The sequence below is a fragment of the Pelophylax lessonae genome (assembly GCF_965119305.1).
Source record: "Pelophylax lessonae genome assembly, chromosome: 5".
Lineage (NCBI taxonomy): Eukaryota > Metazoa > Chordata > Amphibia > Anura > Ranidae > Pelophylax > Pelophylax lessonae.
The window spans coordinates 554,428,074-554,452,792 of record NC_138772.1 but is presented as its reverse complement, the minus strand read 5'-3'; the positions used below and the strand labels follow the sequence as shown (position 1 = coordinate 554,452,792).

The window sequence follows — 24,719 nt, the reverse complement described above, 5'->3', positions numbered from 1 at the left end:
GCTCCTCCCGGAACTACATCTCCCATAATTCCAAAGTCACTGTCTTTGCAGAACTTTAACAACAAACATCAATTTGAACAATACTAGCCGTGTGACCAGGCTACATTAAAAAAATAAGAAAACATTAAAGTTAGCCCAATTTTTTTCTATAATGTGAAAGATAATGTTACGCCGAGTAAATAGATACCCAACATGTCAAGCTTTAAAACTGCGCACACTTGCGGAATGGTGACAAAGTTTGATACTTAAAAGTCTCCATAGGCGACGCTTTAAACATTTCTACAAGTTACCAGTTTAGAGCTACAGAGGAGATCTAGGGTTAGAATTATTTCTCTCACTCTAACGATCGCGGCGATACCTCACATGTGTGGTTTGAACACCGTTTACATATGCGTTTGCTTCTGCGCGCGAGGGACGGGACGCTTTTTTTTTTCTTTTTTTTTTCTTATGTATTTCACTTTTTATTTTTACACTGTCCCTTTAAAAAAAAAAAATGTTTTGATCCCTTTTAATCCCTATTATAAAGAATATAAACATCCCTTGTAATAGAAATAAGCAGGACAGGTCCTCTTTAATGTGAGATCCGGGGTCAAAAAGACCTCACATCTCACATCTACACAAAAAAAAAAAGAAATTTGGCCCTTTAAGGCAGTTGGGCAGAAGTGACGTATGACGTCGCTCCAGTCCTCCAAGGGCATAGAGTGGAGTGGGGGCCATCTTGCCCCTCACTCAACTTCCTGCCCATTGTTTACATCAGCCGTCTGCCTTTCTCCCTCTCCAGCGGGAGATCGCGAGTGACCAGAGGACATCAGAGCCACCGGTCACTCGCGCGGGAACGAGCGGGGGCGGGAGCGCGCCTCCGGCGGCGCGCGCCCAATAGAGGCTCGTGGGCGAGCGATGTAGCCCTACGTCGTTTTGCCTGTAGGGGGCTGACTGCCGCAGTAAATAGTTGTGCGGCGGTCGGCAAGCGGTTAATAAAGACAAAACTGATGATATTGAAAATCGTCTGTGGCGCAACAATGTGCGCATTGTGGGGCTCCCTGAGAAAGTGGAGGGTAGAGACCCCACTGAGTTTATTGAATCATGGCTGTGCGACATGTTTGGCAGAGAGTCTTTATCCCCTTTGTTTGCAGTGGAGAGGGCTCACCGGGTCCCAGGCAACGCTCCCAGGCCCATGCTGGCCAAGCTTCTGCATTACAGGGACAGGAAGAAGGTGTTGCGTTTGGCCAGGGAAAAGGTGGAGGTCAAGTTTAATGGTGCTAGGGTATCCTTTTACCCGGACTTCTCCGCGGAAGTCCAAATACAACGTGCCAAGTTCACCGATCTTAAACAACGGCTCCAACGTCTCGGATTGATTTACGCTATGCTGTACCCAGCCCGTCTGCGAGTCACTGCAGAGGGTAGGGCGCACTTTTTTGATACTGCCGCGGACGCTGCGAGCTGGCTCGACGTCCATGTACCCTCCCTCCGCCAATGCCAACGAGAGGATGGTGAGTGAGGGGCACTGCGCTGTGGACTGAGCATCTCTACAGGCTTGGATCCTCTGGATGTTTACCCCGGCCGGGGTCACTACCATTTTTGTGATGGAACAGATGTGCTCCAACCATCGAGTATTTCTTTTGGTTCCTGTGATCTGCCTTTTACACCCTACTTGGATTACAAATCGCAGAATGCGCGGTTGCGCACAACGGGATAGAGGGCCACCACTGGTTTTTGGGGCCGCCATCCCCGGCTGGCAGACTGGTTCTACTGCCCACCACCTGTGTTTTGTTGAGGCACCGTTGTGCCTTGTACCCATGGGACATGTTCTTTTTTTCTTTGCCTTTGTTTTTGAGGAATCGCACACATCCCTGGCTTTGACATTTCCTTGGCCACAGACTTCCCGGCTGACTGTGCTCACTTCAGTCTCGTTACCTTCCGGACCCCTCCTCTGGGCCTCTGCTCCTCTGGGAGGTGCCCTCTACCTTCAGTTTTTACCCGCATGGCTGGACTCCCTATAGTATCATGGAATGCGCGGGGACTCGGCTGCCCACAGAAGAGGGCCATGATGGCTGCACAACTGCGCAAGTATCATCCAGCGATCATAGGCTTGCAGGAGACTCACCTTATGGATGACTCTGTGGGATGTTTACGGTACTCCTGGGTGGGCCGGGGTTACCATTCCACTCACTCTTCTTATTCTAGGGGGGTGAGTGTTCTGGTGCATAAGGCCCTTGCCTTCCAGGAGTTGGGGGTGACGGTGAAATCGGACAGTCGATTTGTTTTCCTGTACTGTAGAATATTTCAAGTTACCTGTCTTTTGGCGGTGGTGTATATTCCTCCTCCATTCTCCTCCATGGTGCTCCGTGAACTTCTAGTGTTTACAGTAGACAAGCCGGATATACCCCTCTTTGTGGTTGGTGATTTTAATGGGATCTTGGACCCTGTCAGAGATAAGCATCCACCTGCCCCTCCTGCGGCTTCCGCCAGGGACACTGCTCTCTCACGCTTTTTGGGGGAGTTGGGCTGGCTGGATGTCTGGCGTTCACGGCATCCTGACGTGGTCCAGTTCTCCTGTTTTTCTAAGACCCATCTCTCTTTATCCCGTACCGACCTGTGTGTGGGCACTAGAGCTGCCCTCGCGCTGGTGGACCGGGTGGAGTATGCTTTGAGGGGGATATCGGACCACTCTCCGTTGGTGGTCTGGATCACTGCGCGGCCTCAGACCGGATTGCGCAGGGCCCCCTGGCGCCTCAATGCTTTTTGGCTAAAGCTTTTCCCACCGGATGTTAACATTCAAACCGCTATTACCTCTTATTTTGTGGATAATGACCATTCTCACAATTTCCTTATGCGGTGGGATGCATTTAAATGTTTCCTCAGGGGCATTTTGATCGCTAACATTAAACGAGTGCAAAATACTTCCAAATATTTTGAGGAGCAATTGGCTCAACGGACCCATGACTTGGAGGAGGAGTATATTACCAATCCTTCGGATGAGACTAGGGATGCTTGGTTGTCTGCCCAGAGGGTGTGGGTGGAGTAATTGCAGTCTAAGGCCGATAAGAAGCGCTTTTTTGCTAAAACCACATTCTATGAACAGGGGTAGCTGTCACGCATTGTGGGGGTGCGCCCTTCGGCCCCCCCATTGGTGCCCTTAAGCTTTTAAATGGTCGGCTGGCTAATACACCTGAGGGAATTATGTCTGAACTGGTGCGCTTTTATTCTGACCTGTACTCCTTTAGGGTATCTTATGCTCCGGAGGACCTACGGCAATATTTGGCCGCGATCTCTCTTCCAAGGTTGACGGAGCATCAGTGCTCCAGTCTGGAGGCCCACATCACTGAGGATGAGCTGCGGGAAGCAGTGGCTCTGTTCCCTGGCTCCAAGGCCCCTGGTGATGACGGCCTCCCTATAGAAATATACTAACAATACAGGTACTTCTCCCTAAGTTGCTAGAGGTATTCAATGCTGCTAGAGAAAGGGGTACTCTGCCAGATTCCATGACTAGGGCCAGTATTGTCTTGCTGCTTAAGCCAGGTAAACCCGCATCGGACCCTGGCTCCTATAGGCCTATTTCTTTACTCCAGACTGATGTGAAAATCCTGGCAAAGGTTCTCGCGAGGGGGGTTAATACCATCATTGCACATATTGTCCATGAGGACCAAGCAGGCTTTATGCCTAATAGATCCACGGCGGTCAACCTCCGTCGCTTGTTTGTGGCCATGCAGACTCTGGCTGATAATATGGGTGATAGAGCGTTGTTATCGCTGGACACTAATAAAGCGTTCGACAGCATGGACCCACAGACTTCCATTAGGGAGGGTGGCAGGATCTCTGAGAATTTCTATTTGGGGAGAGGTACTAGGCAGGGGTTCCCATTGTCCCTGCTCCTATTTGCACTGGCTATTGAGCCGCTCGCGGCTACCATTAGAACTCAGGCTTCCATAGTTGGATTTCATTATGGTCCCCTCCAGGAGAAGATTCTGCTCTATGCGGATGATATGCTCCTGATGCTTGGGGACACGGGTGCTTCCCTGCGCGATATCATGGTCACCATAGCGGACTTTGACCGCTACTCTGGTGTGACAGTATTCACCGTCACTGCAATTTAAAGACAGATAAGTAATGGTTTGGATTGCTTCATATTTGCCAGCAATATCTCCATATAGAAATATTAAGATTTATTCCCATTTGACATGAAATCTGTAATTCCTAAATGCTGTGTATATTACATATCTTTCAATGTCAGCAAGGTTTTCCTTTTGTTTGTGTATTGGGAGGGAATGTGGATTGCCCTGTCTCATTGTTAAGTGACCTCCCATTGTTCTGTGTCTGGCTATTGTGTACATTGATTGCCCCCTGGGGGCTTCTGTCTCATTGCACATGGCAGTCCTTCTGGTCAAGCTATCGGACCAATCCCTGCTGACTCATTTTCAAGTCCTCATTTGCATGGCTAAGGAGGACCTGAAGGAGGACTACAGGTACTTTACAATTGACCAATAGGAAAGCGGTTGTTAGGGGCGGGATGTTCCAAATTCTGTATTTAAGTCTTGTTCAATAAAGTTGTTCTAGAGTTCCTTCACCCTCAATCTAGAGTTCTGTCTCTTATTGGGGGAATCTGCTGCAAGGGATTGCTATGGTCTTCCATACTCCCTTGGATAATCACTAAGCTCTTGTAAGAGCTTGTTCTACTGCACTCTCTGGGGAAAGAGAGGTTCACCCACAGGAGACCCTAACCAAGCTGCGGCGGTTCGTGGAGTCGGAAGTGGTTACGGTGTCTGGTGGAGTGCTTGGAGCGCCTCGGAAAGCACTAGGAGCATCTGTCAACAGAGGTACCCGGTCATGGGGTGCCCTGTTCCGTTACATCTGGCCTCACCCTAAATTGGTCCAAGTCGGCTCTGTTGCCGCTGGATAAAGCAGTGGATCCTTCCTTGGGAACATTTTGTCCAGTTCCCATGGTGTCCACGTTGAAATACCTGGGGATAGTGGTTTCCGCGGATCCGCTCCAATATTGTCACCTAAATATACACCCACTCCTGGCCAGCTTCCGAGACACGATTAAGGTTTGAAACAAGCTGTGGCTATCGGTCGCGGCAGGGTGAACCTCATTAAGATGGTTCTGATGCCGCAGCTCCTGTATTTCTTGCACAATTCCCCCGTAGTAATTAAGCTGAAAATATTTTGGGTGGTCAATACCCAATATGGCGAGGGCGGGCGGCCCGGATCAGGATTGAGCAATTACAGAAGTCCAGAGACTTGGGGGGGGGACTCTCTCTCCCCAACCCATGGATCTATTACTTAGCCTCCCAGCTGCAGCACTTGGCTGGTGCTATGGCCGGACAGGGGATGGTCCTGCCCTGACACTTATGGGGCATTTCACTGGCGGGAACGGAATACCCGAGGGGCTAGAGGCACAACTCAAAAAGTCTGGTATAAGGCCAAGCAGTTGCAGCAGGCCTCCGGTTACACTTCCTATAGCCCCATCTGGCATAACCGTACGTAGGTGAGCTGGGCAAGCTGGACCAGGCTAGTAGGTGGCTACCCTTCGGGGTGTCCCACATTAACCACTTAAGCTCTGGAAGATTTGGCTGCTCAATGACCAGGCCCTATTTTGCGATTCAGCACTGCGTGACTTTAACGGACAATTGCGCGGTCGTGCGACGCTGTACCCAAACAAAATTGACGTCCTTTTTTCCCCACAACCAGAGCTTTCTTTTGGTGGTATTTGATCACCTGTGCAATTTTTATTATTTGCGCTATAAACAAAAAAAGAGCGTCAATTTTGAAAAAATAACAATATTTTTCACATTTTTTTATTTGAAATTCCCCCCCCCCAAAAAAAATGTAAAAATCAAAATTTTTTAACATTTTAGGCCAATTTGTTTTCTGCTACATATGTTTGGTAAAATAAATCGCAATAAGCTTATTTTGATTGGTTTGCACAAAGGTTATCGCGTTTACTAACTACGGGAAAGATTTATGTCATTTTTATTGATTTTTTTTTTAATGCGTAATGGCGGCGATTTGCGATTTTTTTTTGCTAGAGGTAATCAATGCTGCTAGAGAAAGGGGTACTCTGCCAGATTCCATGACTAGGGCCAGTATTGTCTTGCTGCTTAAGCCAGGTAAACCCGCATCGGACCCTGGCTCCTATAGGCCTATTTCTTTACTCCAGACTGATATGAAAATCCTGGCAAAGGTTCTGGAAAATCCTGTGCCTGGCGCTCCATGTATTATGCAGTCCTGTGCCCAGCGCTCTGTGTATTATGCAGTCCTGTGCCCAGAGCTCTGTGTATTATGCAGTCCTGTGCCCAGCGCTCTGTGTATTATGCAGTCCTGTGCCCAGTGCTCTGTGTATTATGCAGTCCTGTGCCCAGAGCTCTGTGTATTATGCAGTCCTGTGCCCAGCGCTCTGTGTATTATGCAGTCCTGTGCCCAGTGCTCTGTGTATTATGCAGTCCTGTGCCCAGCGCTCTGTGTATTATGCAGTCCTGTGCCCAGTGCTCTGTGTATTATGCAGTCCTGTGCCCGGTGCTCTGTGTATTATGCAGTCCTGTGCCCAGTGCTCTGTGTATTATGTAGTCCTGTGCCATTTGCCACAAAAAAAAAATATATATATATATATATATATATATATGTTCCCGGATTTAATTTTAAAAATCTGGTCACCTTACAGTGGGGGGGCCCTGGGGAATGTGTATAGTCAGGTCCAGGGGGGGGGGGGCCCAGGCCTAAAGCTGTGTAAGGGGCCCCAAAATTTCTGATGGCTGCCCTGATAGGATGACAATGTTGGCGGGACGGGAGAGCCGGGAGAGGAGACACAGGCATGGCTGCATAGCAGGAGGTGAGCAGCGACCATGGTCTGTGTTAGCCCTGTCAGCACTTACCTCCCGCTGTGCGGCCTGGTCATCAACAGGTCACTCTTCTTATGGCATGCAGCCTCCGCCCACCGGGCAAATGCCCTGTGCGCCCTATGGCCAGTCCGGGCCTGTAACCCGTAGTGCTGCCGATCCTGGGTCATGTCTTTAATGTCTTCTTTGTAAAACAGAGAAAAGGTTTTAGGCACCTGATAAAAAAATGCTGCAAAGTGAGGAAGATTTGAATAATAAAGCAATAAAGTTTTTATTTGTCATTTAACAACCTGCAGAATGCGTACACAGAAAAAACAAATCAAATAAATATTTGGTGTATCCCCACCATTAACCCACTGATCTCCGGAAAGTTTTACCCCCTTCATGACCAGGCCATTTTTTGCTATTCAGCACTGCACTACTTTAACTGCTAATAGCGCGGCCATGCAACACTGTACCCAAATCCAATTTTTCATATTTTTTCACACAAATAGAGCTTTATTTTGGTATTTAATCACCATTGCGTTTTACATTTTTTATTTTATCAAAAAAAGACAAAAAAAATGTGAACACCCCCCCCCCCCCCCCTCCCCGATATTTTCAAATTTTTGTTATAAAACATTAAAAAACTATGAGAAGAGCCGATGCTCTGACTCTAAGTGTCCTCCACACACCTATAAGCAAAATAAAACAAGGAGGAGAGCCGGGAAAAACTCGTTGTTTAAATCTTTATTGGATACATGGTAGTGACATTGAAAGGGCTAACGCGTTTCGGCAAAAGCCTTGCTCATAGCTCTGATCATGAGCAAGGATTGACCACTTCCGCCCCAAAAGGTTTACCCCTCCCCCCCCCCCCGCCTTCACAGCTGCTGTTAGAAATCAAAGGGCCCCGTACAGCCTACCTGACAGGCCCCTCCCCCCCACCCGATTATATCAAGACAATATTTTCACTAAATACACACGAAAATCATTATTAGCGGACACAAAAATAACAGAGAACCCGTGTGAATTAGCCCTTTGTTTTTTACATTTTTATTTATTTTTTTAATATATAACTTTTTTTTTTTTAATGTATAACTTTTTTTTTTTTTTAAATGTAAAAAAATTTAACAATTCTTTTATTTTACAAGTTTTTGAAATTATTTTTTAATGTTTATTTATTTTTTTAAATTTGTTATTTTTTTTACAGGACAGTGAAGCCTGCAGCGCTGCGGGAGGGGGTCAGCACAGGGAAAGGGGGGGGGGGGCACTGTGCCCACCAGTGCTGCCAATCAGTGCCCACCAGTGCTGTCAATCTGTGCCCACCAGTGCTGCCCATCTGTACTCATCAGTGCTGCCAATCAGTGCCTACCAGTGCTGCCAATCAGTGCTCACCACTGCTGCCAATCAGTGTCTAAAAGTGCTGTCAATGTGTGCCCAACAGTGCTGCCAATCAGTGCCTACCAGTGCTGCCAATCAGTGCCTACCAGTGCTGCCAATCACTGCCCATCAGTGCTGCCAATCTGTGCCCATCAGTGCTGCCAATTAGTGCCCACTAGTGCTGTTAATCTGTGCCCACCAGTAATGCCAATTACAGAACTTATAGGCACTGTGCCCACCGGTGCTGCCAATCAGTGCCCATAAGTTATTCCAATCTGTGCCCACCTGTGCTGCCAATCAGTGCTGTCAATCAGTGTCCACCAGTGCTGCCAATCAGTGCATATAAGTGCTGCCAATCTGTGCCCACCAGTGCTTCTAATGCGTACCCATCAGTGCTGCCAATCAGTGCTCATCAGTGCCGCCTATCAGTGCCGATCAGTACCGCCTCATCAGTGCAGCCTCATCAGTTCCCACCAGTGCCGCCACATCAGCAAAGGACAAAAATGACCTGTTTGTTTAATCATTTTATAACTAACTATGATTTTTTTTTTTTTTTTTTTTTTGATCTTTCATTTTGGTCTTTATTTTTTTATTTTTTGCTAAACAAATTAAAACACCCAGCGGTGATTAAATATCACCAAAAGAAAGCTCTATTTGTGTAAAAAAAAAAAAAAAAAAAAAAGACGCTTGGGTACAGCGTTTCATGACTGTGTAATTGTCATTCAAACTGTGACAGTGCTGAAAGCTGAAAATCGACCTGGGCAGGAAGGGGGGTGAAAGTGACCGGTATTGAAGGGGTTAAATAGCATCAGATCTGCCAGTTTAGAATTTTGGGATATTAGCGAATCAGCGAATGACAAAATAATTACACCAAACAGAAGATAATCACAGTTTAACCCTTTGCCACCACCTCCCGCTGGAGAGGGTTTTACCCCACCGGGTGGCAAAGTTTCTGATCATGTGATCACACTCCAATCAGCTTAAAGGGGAAATTTTAACATTTTGCTGGTTGGGGGTTTCAAGCAAGAATGGGAGTTTAGATTCCATCCAATAATTGTACTTCTATTGCCCTTTGTATCTTCAATAAAGATCTAATAGGGCCAATAAGGAGAACGAGGACGAAGATGAGGTAATTTTCCATCTATTAATATAAACATCCCTCTTGTTAATCCATAATATGGACAAAGTGGCTTTTTGCTTCCATTGATGGGTCTTCTTGATGCTTCGTCCGCCATCTTGCCACCTCCTGGCTCCGCTATCGTTTCATCCACAGATTGATTCTCTCCCCTTGCGACTCCGTTGTTGGCAGACTGGCCTGCTTTGCTGTAACAGTAGAAGGGTGTAAACACCAATGCCTTCACATATTCTTTATCGCCTTCTAACACCACATTCTGGTCGGGTGCCCATCCCCCATCTTGTCCCGGTGTCTTTTCACGATCTTCTTCGTCATTTTTCATAATCCCAACCTGAACTGGCTTTGAATTCTGGAGAAATAAAAAATGGCTGATAAAGAGACAATGCTGAATATAGTTATATAAAAAAAAAAGAAATTGCATAGCTATTCGTCCAGTGACTCTGCATGTACATTCGTTCGGAGGTAATTGGGCAAAAACAAACATTCTTGAGGCTATTTTTTTCTTCTGAACAAGAGTTTTTTTTTTTTATTATTTGTGGTAGTAAAATACCACATTATGGCCACTAGATGGAGCTGAGGAGCATAGGAAAAGCATAGGTTATTGTAGCTAGAGATACAATGCAACAAACTTAGAGAACACTAGAGGGAATTAGCAAATAAATGTAACCAACGGCCCAAAACAAATTTACAATGAAGATTCATTGAATGAGTGGCTATGCAATTTTTTATAAATAGACCCCAATAACATTACCAGTGGAAGCACAATGTGTTGCAATCAGGACAGAGAGAGGATTCTGGCGAATTCCTCCATCTCGATGGGAAAATTTGGTAGTCTGGAAGGGTGTTACACTGCAACTTCAATGGGAGCAGTCAATCAGAAGGAGTCCGTGTGTTGTCTATGCCCCTCCCCCAAGGCATCTTGTCCCCATGTTGATGGGGACAAGGGCCTCTTCCCCACAACCCTCGCCGGTGGTTGGGAGGGTCTGCAGGCGTGGGGCTTATCGGAATCTGGAATCCCCTTTAAACAAGGGTGCCCCCAGATCCCCCCCCATGTAAATGAGTAGGGGTACAAAGTACACGTACTCTTACCAAAAAAAGGGTGTAGTGTAAAAAAATGAAAGTAGGAAATTTTTACAAATCTTTTATAAAAAACAAAAAAAAACAAAACAATGTCCCCCGAGATAAATCCATCGTCAATCACGCAGCCCACCGCCACCGCCAACCCGAAAAAAGGAAAAAAAAAAAGGTCCGCTCCCTCCATCTGACAGCTCCGCTATTTCACAGTTCTTAAATAACTAAGGGGGAGGGGCCTCATTGTGACATCATCGACCCAGACGGCGGGAGACTTTGGCAAGAGTGTACCTTTTTTTTTTTTCTTTTTTTTGGGTCAGCGGTGATGGCGGGCAGCATTATTGACGATAGATTTACCTCGGGGGGGGGGGGGGCATTGTTTTTGGCTTTTTTTAATGACAAAATTGTCAAAAGAAATTAACAAAAATGGATGCGGCAGCCGCCTGCTCCTTAACCACTTCTGGACCGGAAGGATTATCCCCCTTAATGACCAGGCAATTTTTTGTGGTTCGGCACTCTGTTACTTTAACTGACAATTGCGCGGTCGTGCGACTCTGTAAAATTGATGTCCTTTTTTCCCCCACAAACAGAGTTTTCTTTTGGTGGTATTTGATCACCTCTGCAATTTTTATTTTTTGTACTATAAACAAAAAAAGAGCAACAATTCTGAAATATATATATTTTTCACTTTCTATATAACATTCAAAATAAAAAAAAAAATAAAAATATTTTCATCATTTTAGGCCAATTTCTATTCTGCTACATATGTTTGGTAAAAAAAAATCCCAATAAGTGTATATTGATTGGTTTGCACAAAAGTTATCGCGTCTACAAACTAGGGCAAAGATTTATGTCACTTTTTTTTTACTAGTAATGGCGGCGATCTGCAATTTTTAGCGGGACTGCAACATTTCAGCGGACAGATCGGACCCCTAACTGACATTTTTGACACTTTTGGGGGGACCAGTGACATTACTACAGTAATCAGTGCTAAAAATATATGCACTGTCACTGTACTAATGACACTGGCAGGGAAGGGGTTAACCCAGGGGCGATCAAAGGGTTAAGTGTGAACCTAGAGGAGTATTTTCTAACTGTATGGGGGAGGGACTTGTGAAATCAACACAGAGACCTGTGATCTTATGAAGGAGGAGGCGCTCTGTATTGATTCCAGAGAGAAGAACGGTCAGCTGTGTTTACAACAGTAGACCGCCGTTCTCTCTCCCCGGGGAGCGATCGCGGATGCCCGGCGGCAATCGTGGATCGGCTTCCCCGCTGCCTAATGGGGGCCCCCAGGAGCGCTCCTGTGAACCAACGTGCCTATATGTCGGTTGGCGCAGCCTAGCCAGCCTGCCACAGTATATCTGCGGTGGGCGGGCAGCAAGTGGTCAATAACCGCAGCCATTCAGTTTTTTATGGAGAGAGAAAAAAAAAACTGCATCAATCCCAAGTTCTGTAAGTTAGGAGGTGGGGCTTCCATGGATCGGACTTGGTTTTTCCAGTGCATCCCACAGATGCCTGATTGGATGGAGATCTGGAGAATTTGGAGGCCAAGTCAACACCTCAGACTTGTTGTGTTCCTCAAACCATTCTTGAACCATTTTTGGAGGTTGGCAGGTTGCATTATCCGGCTGAAAGAGGCCACTGCCATCGGGGTTCCACAAATGGGTGTACTTGGCCATCATCAATGTTTAGGTAGGTGGAACGTGTGAAGAAATATCCACATAAATGGCAGAAGCCAAGATTTCCCAGCAGAACATTGCCCAATGCATCCCACTGCCTCCACCCGCTTGCATTTTGAATTAATTGAAGTGTAGTGGAGGGGTTTGGGGTCTTTTAGACCCTCGATCCCTCCATAAAGAGTACCTGTCACTGCTATTACTGTCACATTCCTCTCCAATCCCTCCATAAAGAGGACCTGTCACTGCCTATTACTGTCACATCCCCTCCCCCTCCATAAAGAGTACCTGTCACTGCCTATTACTGTCACAAGGGATGTTTACATTCCTTCTCACAGCAATAAAAGTGATCAGATTTTTTTTAAAAACAGTGCTAAAAATAAAAAATGAAATAAAAAAAATAGGAACATTTTTTTTTTAAAGCGCCCCCATCCCCGTGAGCTCGCCCGAAAAGGTACAGGGGCTGGTACAGGGACAGGTACAAGGACAGGGATAGGTACAGGGACAGGTACAGGGACAGGTACAGAGACAGGTACAGGGGCGGGGACAGGTACAGGGGCGGGGACAGGTACAGGGACAGGGGCAGGGACAAGTACAGGGACAGGTACAGGTACAGGGATAGGTACAGGGACAGGGGCCGGTACAGGGACAGGGATAGGTACAGGGGCAGGGACAGGTACAGGGACAGGGACAGGTACAGGGACAGGTACAGGGATAGGTACAGGGACAGGGGCCGGTACAGGGACAGGGATAGGTACAGGGGCAGGGACAGGTACAGGGACAGGGACAGGGACAGGTACAGGGACAGGTACAGGGACAGGTACAGGGGCAGGTACAGGGATAGGTACAGGGGCAGGGACAGGGACAGGGACAGGTACTGGTCAAACTGGTCAAAGCCAAAGTCATATCCAAATTGCACTTATCCAAAGTTGCATCAAAGTTGCATTCCAAAGTCGGCGCAACTTTGGAGTCATACAAGTGTGAAAGGGGCCTTAACATGAGTTTGAATGCGATTGCCTAATTCTGAACACAGCTACATCCCCAGTTTTAAGAGGGTGTGCACACTTATGCAACCACATTATTTTTGTTATTTTTATTTTTAACCCCCCCTTAAAAGATTTCAGTACTTCCGGTTCCGGCGCCCATGTAACAGGCAGCGCGGAACAGCGGCTCCGGTCTTACCAGCTCGTTTGCCTGCATCCATCGCCCATCTGAGCCATCCGACCCTCGGGACAGCATCCCACATCCTTGCGGACCCGGTAGGCATGGACAAGTTTGTCTTACACGGCCCCCCCTCGGCCGCCCCGCCGAACAGGTCTCCCGCTTTGGACCAGGCCTCAGGCGCCATAGACATGGCGGACGCGGCCCAACCTGCTCCTTCTTCCCTGCACCAGACTGCCACATCTCCTATCCCGGAGGCCCAGGTCGCATGGCAGTTGCGGCGCTGCTGTCCCCGACCATCACAGCGGCTGTGGACAAAGCTATTTCCACGGAGATGGCTCAGCTCCGGCAGGAGTTAGGGGAACACTCCCATAGACTGACAGAGCTGGAGCACAGGCTGTCGGACATAGAGGAAGAAGTCCAAGGGTCTTTTTCTCTTGACCAGCAGGCTAGACAGACCCAGCGATATATTCTAGAGAAGCTGGACGATTTAGAAAATCGCTCAAGGCGAAATAATCTGAGAGTGATCGGATTGCCTGAAACCTATCAAATGGACTCCCTCACGGACTTATGCATGTCTCGTATCCCTGCAGCCCTGGGGATCATTTCTCCTTGCTCAGTGGAAAGGGCACACAGGATTGACCCCCCCTCTAATGAAAGGAGATCTCCACGTCCCATCATAGTCAGGTACCTAAATGATGCTGACAGGCAGCATATTCTCAAATCATTCCGCAATTCCAAGGGCCTACAGATGGATGGTCACAAGCTTCTCATCTTTGCTGACTATTCTCAGGAAGTCTCTAAACGCAGGAAAGCGTTTCAGCCGATTTGCCAATCACTGTATGCCAAGTCTATAAAATTCGCTTTGACCTATCCTGCCACGCTCCGTATAACGGATGCCACTGGGGAAATTAAATCTTTCACTCACCCGGAGAAAGCCACCCAATACGTTCAATCTGCTTTTCATATCACCCTGGATTCCTCCCCTGGCCATCCCCCACAACGTTCCCCAGGCACCCGGGAACAAAGGAGTCCACGGAGGAGATCAGCCAAGAAGCAACGGCTCTCAAGACATAGGTCCAGATCTCGCACCCGCTGACGGATTTCATGTTTGGTAACATCTTTCTCCTCTTTTGGCAAAGCCTGCCAGAGTGTCAAATTAGCTGCTTTCTCCTCTCGCAGAAGTTGTCCTTCACTTTTATTCTAGGATCAATACCCATGTTGGCGAATGTTTCTTACATACCTATGTTGTAAACAGTATTTTCAGGTTGTTGGGGCTAAGCTATTCTCAGGTGCTCTCTCGGAGTGACGTCTGAGAATAACCCCTCTTTGTATTAGGGCACAGTCTCACCGGAATCTGCTTCTTGGGTGTTTTAGACTCGCTACTTCTACTCCATTGCTCTCCCGAGGGTCAAGGGTCACAGACCAACCCCTTCCAGGGCACCAAGCAAAGAATCCGGTAACACTGTTCCTCACGATGATTTCTGTTACATGTGGAAAAAAGCGAAGCACGGGCTTCCTGTCTTGCGTCCTTCGGGACAGCTATCTTTGGGCCCTAATAAGGCCTCCCTGACCCTCTTCCCTAGCCAACCCTTCTTTCTCTTCTCCTCTCCTGGTTTCTCTTGCTACATGAGCTATGATGTATGGAGTCATGTTGTTGTAACCATGTTTACTTCTAGGTTTTTTGTTCGGCTGTCTAGTCATATCCAGTCCCGGTTCCTTATATGACAGTGGTAACTTGGAATGTTAAGGGCTTCAGATCCCCTCACAAACGCATGGCCGTTCTCCGGCATCTCAGACGCCTGAAGGCGGACGTGGCGGTCCTACAAGAATCGCACTTGCGTGAAGAAGATCTTCATCGCATGGAAAAACTATGGGTGGGTCAAGTCTATGGATCCCCAGCGGTCAAAGGTAAGGGCGGAGTTGTTATACTCATTCACAAACGCCACCCCAGTGTCCTTATTTCCTCCCACTTTGATGAACACGGCCGTGTTGCTATTCTTCACCTACAAACACTGCAACAGACATGGACACTGCTGGGTATTTATGCGCCCAACTCCCCCCCTAAATCCTTTTTTCAATCCCTCACACCGCTTCTTGCTCCCTACCTCCCCTCCTGCTGTTGATGGTGGGGGATTTTAATCAATGTATGGATCCCCTGGAGGATAGGGCGGGAACCTCCGTTCCTTCCCGTTCCCCTGCAGCCCCCTCTCCTACCCCTCTGTCTTCTTTTGCCACTAGTCTTTCCCTCACTGATACCTGGAGACTGTCCCACCCGATTGACAGGGAATTCACATTTTTCTCGCACCCCCACAACACCTTGACACGTATAGACTACATATTCTCAAATGACCCTATGCTATCCTTTACCTCCTATTCCCATATTCATGACATTGTGATATCGGACCACGCCCCAGTTTCCGTCACGGTTTCCTTCACTCCTTCCGCTCCCGGGAAGAAAACATGGCGGTTCCCATCTTATCTTGCCAAAGATAAGGACATTCGTACCATTTTACACGACACATGGCAGGACTTCCTGACTCACAACTCAACCCCGGATTGTTCCCCGACCCTCCTACGGGAGACAGGTAAGGCTGTCTTGAGGGGTCGTGTCCTCTCCTATGCCTCAGCCTACAAAAAAAGGATCAACGCTGCCTATCATACAGCCAGTTTGAGTCTGCGACAGGCGCAGACTGAACTTAACCGCTCAAACACTCCCCTCAACAGGGAAAATTGGAAAATGGCTAAATTGCGATTTGAACAGTGGGCCGAGGTGCAGGAGAGCCTCCATTCCTCATTCCGCAACTGGCAGTTTCACCGGTTTGGGAACAAGCCGGGTAAGCTCCTGGCCTCCCTCTGCAAACCCCCCTACACACTGACGCACATTTCTGCTCTCAGAGACACCCAGGGTTCTATGGTAGACTCACCCAATGATATAGTTAGGGTCTTAGAGCAATTTTACAGCACATTATATAGTCCAGATCCTATTGACAAAGCAGCTGCCTCTGAATTTCTCACCAATGCACAACTACCCAAGGTTTCAGAAGAACACCTAGAGCTTCTGAATGCTCCTATCATAGTAGAGGAGATTCTGACCTCCATTAACAATTTTTTCCCCTGGTAAATCCCCCTGTCCGGATGGCTACACCTCCGACTTTTATAAAATTATGGCCCCCACAATAGCACCCACCCTTTGCGACGTCTTTAACCATATATGGCAGGGACACCCTTATCTTCCCACGGGCTTTCAGGCCCACATTAAGCTAATTCCGAAAAAGGGGAAAGACCCTTTGGACCCCGGCTCATTCCGTCCCATCTCCCTTCTCAACATGGATTCCAAATTACTCTCAAAAGTGGTAGCTAACCGTTTGGCCTCCTTCCTCCCCACCATTATCCACCCAGCCCAGTCTGGCTTCACACAGGGACATTCGGCCACTTCGAATATTCAAAAGGTCCTGGTTGCTCTGGAGGCGGCAAGGGCCGAACCCGACTTGGACTCTTGCTATTATCACTCTAGATGCCGAAAAGGCCTTCGATAATGTCAGTTTCCGGTGGCTGGAGTTGGTCCTGAGGAAATTCGACTTTTCCGGTCCATTTCTCCATCTGATCCAAGCCATGTATGCCTCCCCTTCAGCCCAGATCATGGCGGCAGGACTCTCCTCCCAGCCCTTTCGTTTGTTCAAAGGTACCAGGCAGGGCTGCCCTCTATCCCCTCTTCTCTTCAATTTGGCAGTAGAACCCCTCTCCAGGATTCTCACCTTCCACCCTCAGCTGCGGGGGATACGAGTGGGGGACATGGAGCTCCGCTCCGCACTTTTTGCAGATGATGTCCTTGTTTTCACCTCGGATCCCCCCCACGACCTCCCTGTCATTCAATCCCTGTTTGAATCCTTTCGCCAGTGCTCTGGTCTGTGCATAAACTTTTCAAAGAGGGAAATATTACCTCTCAATACCACCGGGGCCCCCCAGTGGGCCTCCTCATCTCCGCTTAAATTGGCCAAAACTCATATTACCTATCTCGGGAATCAAAATAGGTCCCCACCCCTCATCCATTTACCGTCTCAAGTTTTCCCCTGTTATCGATAGACTAGTCGCTGATCTCCTAAACTGGAAGTCCCTACCCATATCCTTCTTTGGAAGATGTCACCTCTTCCGAATGTCAGGCTTCCCCAAACTATTGTACCCGTTGCAAACCATCCCACTCCTTTTGAAACACAAGGATATCCAAAGGCTCCAAAAGGCCCTTACTTCCTTTCTGTGGAACGGATGCCGGCCTAGGATAGCACTCAACAAATTATTCCTTACAAAATGGGAGGGAGGGATAGGGCTCCCAAATATTAGGTTATACAACTTGGCTTGCCTGTTGCGGGTCTGCCTGGACTGGATACGACAGGAGTCTAAATATACCAACTACGAGTTGGAACAAAATATGGTGGCTCCTTGCGACCTGACTTCTCTGTTGCATTGTGCTCATAGGTACTTGCCCCCACATCTTAAAACCAACATATTACTCAGGGATACTATTGCAACATGGAGGGCAGTTCGTAAACAGCTACATGTCCCCATGAACGTATCACAGTTCCTCCCCATCCAAGGACACCCCTTGTTTCCCCAAGCTCATCACCAACGCTTCTGCTCTACTTGGTACTTGGTCCTCACGTGGCCTAACCAAACTCTCCCAATTATATGATCCCATCTCTGGAGCACCCCTGTCTCTTGCGGAACTTTCCAGTCTCTATGGCGTTCTCCCCCAACAACACTTGTTTGTTCAACAATGTCTCAGCTTTGCAAATTCTCTGTGCTCCTCCAAATCATTCAGATTCAAAGCATCTCAAATGGACACCTGGATTTTGTCACGGAAGCACAAAATCTCACATCTGTACCATCCACTCAACGCGGACAGTCTCCAAATGGTTGCTTCACAAATCGCTTCACCTTGGAATAAGGTAATGGACTCTCCTCATGCTCAACAATATGCTTTGCAAGGTTATCGATATACGTGCCGCCATACACAGAATGAATTCTGGAGAGAACAACAATTCAAGATCTTGCACAGAGCCTATCTCCCTCATCTCCGCGCTTCACCCGATCAACGACACCACTACTGCACGCTGTGCAATTCTCTACATCCCACCTTACTTCACAAATTTTGGGAATGCCCCTCTTTCTCGATCTTTTGGGATAAACTACTTCTATTTGCCTCTCGCCTTGTGAATTGTGTTCTTCCCAAAGACGTTTATGCATTGCTGTTCAGCTGTTCGGACACACAACTCGCTTCTGTACCCGCCCAACACAGATCTTCTCTGCTTCACTTTAAACCGTGGCTCTCCACTTGCTATATGGTGGCTCGCAGGGCCATACTCAAACATTGGATTGACACCTCTCCTCCCACTATCGCTGAACTTAGAGCAGACCTTCTTGCACTCTGGAAATTCAAACATATGGACACCACTATGGGCACTCATCGAAGCCCCTCCAATTCCCTGAAAAAGTGGGACGGCCTCCGGTCAGACTTCGGCCTCTCCCCACCACCCTCCGCCACGGGGGATCTGTAATGAACATTTACTCCCCACCTTGCTCACTATCTAGCCCATATGCATTCCGTATGACATGTTGATACTTCTGACTGGTAATTTGTTACTACTCTAATGTTATTTCTTGAATGTATAATTGTCTCTTTTTACACAGCTACATGAATAGGGTATTACCGATGCTACTCCCATATGACCCCTTAACCACTATGTTAAACTATAAAAACACCAGTGACACCAGTTTTGGAGAAAAGTGGCCCAGTGGGCCATTTATTAACAAAATTAACCAAAACACATAAATTATTAACATAACCATAAATACTCCAGTATCCCCTGAAATGAGTTGTTGGTCTTGGGAGGCACCAAATTCCTATTGACTATGTATCAGCGTAACTCGTTAAACGGTCCCCAGCCGCGCAACACCAGCTCGGGGACAACCCACTTGACCACTGATACCTCGTTGTTACCACTTCCCGTTAATCCACTATTAACCGGGATACACTAGAGGGCTCCATACCTTAGATGGGTCACCCTATGAACTTTGTTACCAACAACAGATTTTACCGCCTCCAAAGACCCCCAACCGCCAACACAAAACCAACCAAACAGCACAACAAACCAACCCATTAAACCAAAACCCCATATACAAACAAACCCAACCAGCAAAACCAATCTTCGGAGAACGTAACCAATCCAGGGCAGGAGGGCGGGGATCCTTTCTCCTTGGCTCCCGAAGAATTGTGCTGAAACCGTAAGTAAACCCCCCCCCACTTCACTCTCTAACTACCCCACCTACCTGACACTGACCAATCCCTGACCTTGACCTCCACTTGAACCAACTGCCTTAACCCTTGACTGACCGTAGCCCATTAAACCCTTCCATGAGGCCTTATTTATTTATTTTTTTTGCTGCGGGCCTTTCTTGACTCCATACGATACACCATCATACTTCTTTGACATAACTCAGGTTAACGTTCACATTCCTACTCCCTTCCCCCCCCCCCTCGCCCCCCACCTCTCTCTCCCCTTACTCCCCCCCCCTACTTTCACTCACTTGAAATACTGCAGGTCCCTGAGGGGACGGGTTTCTTGTACTGTTTGTAATGTATACATATATATGATTGAGACTTGCTGCTCAGCAGAGTTATGACTATGAGTGCTCAGCCTACTTCTGTGCTCTCTGTTCAGTTAACGATTCCTACTGCACTACTGTATTGTTGTACTGTTTGACAAGTTTCAATAAAATATTGTTTAAAAAAAAAAAAAAAGATTTCAGTTGAGTTGTAGAGTTTATAGGTCACATTAAAGGGGGGAAAAAGTTCTGAAATGATTTATCTTTGTCTCATTTTTTTACATCACAGAAAGCGGACATTTTACCAGGGGTGTGTAGACTTTGCACTGTATTAGGCAGCAAGTGAACATGTTGACCTTGAAGTTGATGTGTGGAAAGCAGAAAATATGGGGTTCACAGTTTGTTGTGTATGGGGGCTGTGTAGCCGCAGACCAGTCCGGGTGCCCATGCTGACCGGGGCCACAGCCAAAAGTCCCTACAATGGGCACTGAGCATCAGAAGTGGAGCACGGAGCAATGGAAGAAGGTGGCCTGGTCTGATGAATCACATTTTCTGTTACATCATGTGGATGGCCGGGTGCGTCACTTTCCAGGAAAAGAGGTGGCACCAGGATGCAGTACGGGAAGAAGACAAGCGGGTGGAGGCAGTGGGATGCATTGGGCAATGTTCTGCTGGGAAATCTTGGCTTCTGACATTTATGTGGATATTTCTTCACACGTACCTCCTACCTAAACATTGATGATGGCCAAGTACACCCCTTTGTGGAACCCCGATGGCAGTGGCCTCTTTCAGCCGGATAATGCTCCCTGCCAACCTCCAAAAATGGTTCAAGAATGGTTTGAGGAACACAACAACAAGTCTGAGGTGTTGACTTGGCCTCCAAATTCTCCAGATCTCCATCCAATCGAGCATCTGTGGGATGCACTGGAAAACCAAGTCCGATCCATGGAGGCCACACCTCCTAACTTACAGAACTTTTTTTACATCACAGAAACTTGACATTTAACCAGGGGTGTGTAGACTTTTTATATCCACTGTATATCCCACCCAGGGGGTAATCAATGATATTCACTTAACCTGTCAGCAGTAATAAAGTTATTATTATTATACAGGATTTATATGGCACCAACAGTTTGCACAGTGCTTTACAAAATGAAGGGGGGGGGGGGGCAGCAACAATACAGTTCAATACAGAAGGAATAGGAGGTCTCTGCTAATGGAGCTTACAATATAATGGTTGATCGTTCTAAATAAATAAAGGCATTCACCTTCTGCTAGATCAAAGGTCTCCAAACTGCGGCCCATTGCTTGCCATTATCTTGCCCTTGGAGCATTATTACTCCAACTGACCCCCTTGATGGGCAATTTTTCTCCCATTGATATCAACAATGAGCCACTATTCCTTCCACTGACATTACCGATGGGGCAATATTCCATCCACTGACATTACCGATGGGGCACTATTCCTCCCACTGACATTACCGATGGGGCAATATTCCCCCCACTGACATTACCGATGGGGCACTATTCCTCCCACTGACATTACCGATGGGGCAATATTCCCCCCACTGACATTATCGATGGGGCAATATTCCTTCCACTGACATTACCGATGGGGCACTATTCCTTCCACTGACATTACCGATGGGGCAATATTCCTTCCACTGACATTACCGATGGGGCAATATTCCTCCCACTGACATTACCAATGGGGCAATATTCCTTCCACTGACATTACCGATGGGGCACTATTCCTCCCACTGATTTTACCGATGGGGCAATATTCCTTCCACTGATATTACCGATGAGGCTATGCTCGCCACACTTCTTTCTCTATCATTAGACCTGAACGTATGAACTTGCACACAGGGCCACTGCTTTCATAAAATGCCCCCTGGAGGCATCATAAAGATGTCTGCTGCGTGGCGGACATCTTTAAACCTGGAAGTGCGCAGCAGCTTCTACAGAAAGAAGCCAGGAACTTCCAGCAGGCTATGCTGCAGGTGATATTTAAATGCCCCCTCTTTACAGCTTAGCTGCAATATGTAGGTGGGGCTTTCTGTGGGTGTAAATTGAGTGTGGGCAGGGACACGGGGGGCCACATGATCTCCTATTGCCTGGGGACCCCATGATTTGTCAGTCTGCCCCAGGGATGTGTAGATGGGTATTGATTGTCCAAGAGAAGGGTAAGAGGTGTGACAGTGGTGGTGCCACCCTGTCCTAGTTACATTGCACCATTGTTGGTGTCAGGAAGCCATATACAGGTGTTCGTTCCTCAATTTATGGCCAAAGTTGTGAATTTCTATCAGATTGCAGGGATAGAGATGGTAAAACGGCATTATATGTGGAAGACAGATGGTCGCGAAGGACAAAAATTACAATTGGCTCGCAAGAGGCATGAAAGAGGCTATCTAGGTCAAACTGGGACCAACATCCCTGGACAGGATGGGAACCCTCGTCACCATCTCTCTTAGACATATTTTGGTATTTTAACATCTCTACCATGGAGATTAGAAAACAATTCATGCCTTTAGCCATGTAAATCAAGGAATCAACACCTATGAAGGCTTCCTGATGGCACCACCACTTTTACATCTCCCACCCTACTCTTGGACAATCAATACTCGTCTGCACATTCCATGGTGGTTGGATTAAGTTGTCCTAAGGTGTGGATATAATTTCTCAGATATCTTCCTGACACTCATTAGAAATGAAGAAGTGGCTTGGAGAAGCTAAGAAGTGTCTTCGACATTAATGAACAAGTCTATTATTAGATATACCCAGTGGCGTTGCTATGGTGGTGGGAGACCCTCCAAAGGGGTGACACTATCAAGTAGGATGTGATGTCTGACTGCGATGGTGTCGTCCCCTTTAGGGCCAGATTAATATAGGGGCTATTGGAGCTGCAGCTCCAGGGCGTTAACTAATATAGGCCCAGCCACCCAAAAACATCCTCTTGGCACCGCCACTGGCTGCAGATACCCACCACTGCCCAGTGTCCACTGTTGTAAAAATGATTGGTTGCTAGGACCGCCTAGCATCCTAGAAACCAATCAAGTGCAAGTGCAGGCCCCAACAGAGGAGGAGGATGTAACTTCCTTATTCCTGCCCCGTCATCGAGTGCCCTGTCTCCCGCTTCCGCAGACAACTGAAACAACTAAGGTGAGCAGGACCCGGGACTGAGGACGTGTGACTGTCTAGTAATGAGAGAGAGAGAGAGGGGGCACAGACTCTGGTAGTGGCAGCGTGTGTGTGCCGCACTGCAGCAGCCAGGGAGAGAGGGTGTCCTCTCCTGCAGTGCAGTCATGCTCAGTCATGCTGTGTGTGGTGGAATGGGAAGCAGCTGAAAAATGGGATCCCAGCCTGCTATGACAAAAATTATTGGAAGGAAAGGGGCAGTGGCACCAACCCTAGTAACTCCTCTGGATGTACCATGACCTGGATAAATGAGAACCTTCACATGTGGACTATCCCCTTCAGTCCTCCCTCTGGGATGAATTCATTCTCCAGCAACTGAACCTACCTGAGGTCTTCTTGCACCAGGTTCTGTGTAGTTCCCCCGTTGCTGTGTCCAGTTCTCCATACTGTCTTTCTTCTGTACAGAGAGAAGAATTGTCCTCCGTATAAAGTATTTGCTTCCTCTTCTTGCACTGGGCTCCTTATATCCTTCTCCTTGGGATGACGAGTGGTGTGACAGATTCCTAGAAATATCTACACTCCTCCTTGATTTGCCTAAACATAACTTTACTGAGCAGGATAATTGCTTTATGATTATAATGTAGATCATCTATAACCCAACTAACAACTATTGCCCAACATTTGTTCTTGAGATTAGATATACTTTAACTAGTTCAGCTCTTCGGATGTGCATGATACGCCTAGAGAGTGAACAGGTAAAACCAGGTTCACAGCTCTGGAGCCGCCCCATCACTATTGACTGATGCATGATGCTCCTCACACTGTGCTTCCCGATGGTTTCCCGGGTCTCCCGTTCCTCCTAAGACCACAAAATCTACAGCCAGGATAGCAAGTGGGAGGAGACCGAGGAACATACGTTCCCCCATCTCCTCTGAAGTACTGTGAACCAGAACCACACAGCCCTGAGCATTTCCAGTTCAGAGATGTCAAAATCCTGGCCAGGAAGCTGGGTGATGTCTCCCCCTGCTCTGGGAAATTATGGGTTTAATAAGACCTCCTGATGTCTTCCCTGCCCAGGGAATTTAGGGGTTTAAAAAGACCCCTTGATGTCTCCCTTGCCCTGTGGCATTTTGGGTTTAATTAGACCCTTGATGTTTCCCCTGCCCTGTGACATTAGGGATTAAAAAGGCCCCTAGTGTGCTCCCTGCCCTGGGACATTAGGGATTTACTAATACCCCTGATGTCTCCCCTGCCCTGTGACATTAGGAGTATAATAAGACCCTTAAAGTGTTCCCTGCCCTGTGACATTAGGGGTTTAATAAGACCCTTGATGTCTCCCCTGCCCTGGGATATTAGGGTTTAATACAGCTATGTCCAAACTATGGCCCTCCAGCTGTTCAGGAACTACAATTCCCATCATGCCTAGTTATGTCTGTGAATGTCAGAGATTTACAATGCCTCATGGGAATTGTAGTTCCTGAAAAGCTGGAGGGTCATAGTTTGGACAACCCTGGTTTAATAGGACCCTTGATGTACAGTCAGGTCCATAAGTATTGGGACATCGACACAATTCTAATCTGTTTTGCTCTAAACACCACCACAATGGATTTGAAATGAAACAAACAAGATGTGCTTTAACTGCAGACTTCCAGCTTTAATTTTAGGGTATTTACATTCAAATCAGGTGAAAGGTGTAGAAATTACAACAGTTTGTATATGTGCCTCCCACTTTTTAAGGGA

The 24,719-nt window shown here is 47.4% G+C and overlaps 1 protein-coding gene across 1 annotated transcript; it reads right to left on the bottom strand.

Moving 5' to 3' along the window:
• Positions 1 to 9,283: 9,283 nt before the first annotated feature.
• Positions 9,284 to 23,498, bottom strand: LOC309556601 (uncharacterized protein; the record flags this gene model as incomplete). The annotated part of the gene is made up of 2 exons (XM_082259040.1): positions 23,365 to 23,498; positions 9,284 to 9,676 (listed from the first exon to the last, which is right to left on the bottom strand). Exons 1-2 carry the CDS (start codon positions 23,422 to 23,424, stop codon positions 9,284 to 9,286), a joined length of 453 nt encoding a protein of 150 aa, XP_082115166.1. The 5' UTR covers positions 23,425 to 23,498.
• Positions 23,499 to 24,719: the final 1,221 nt, after the last annotated feature.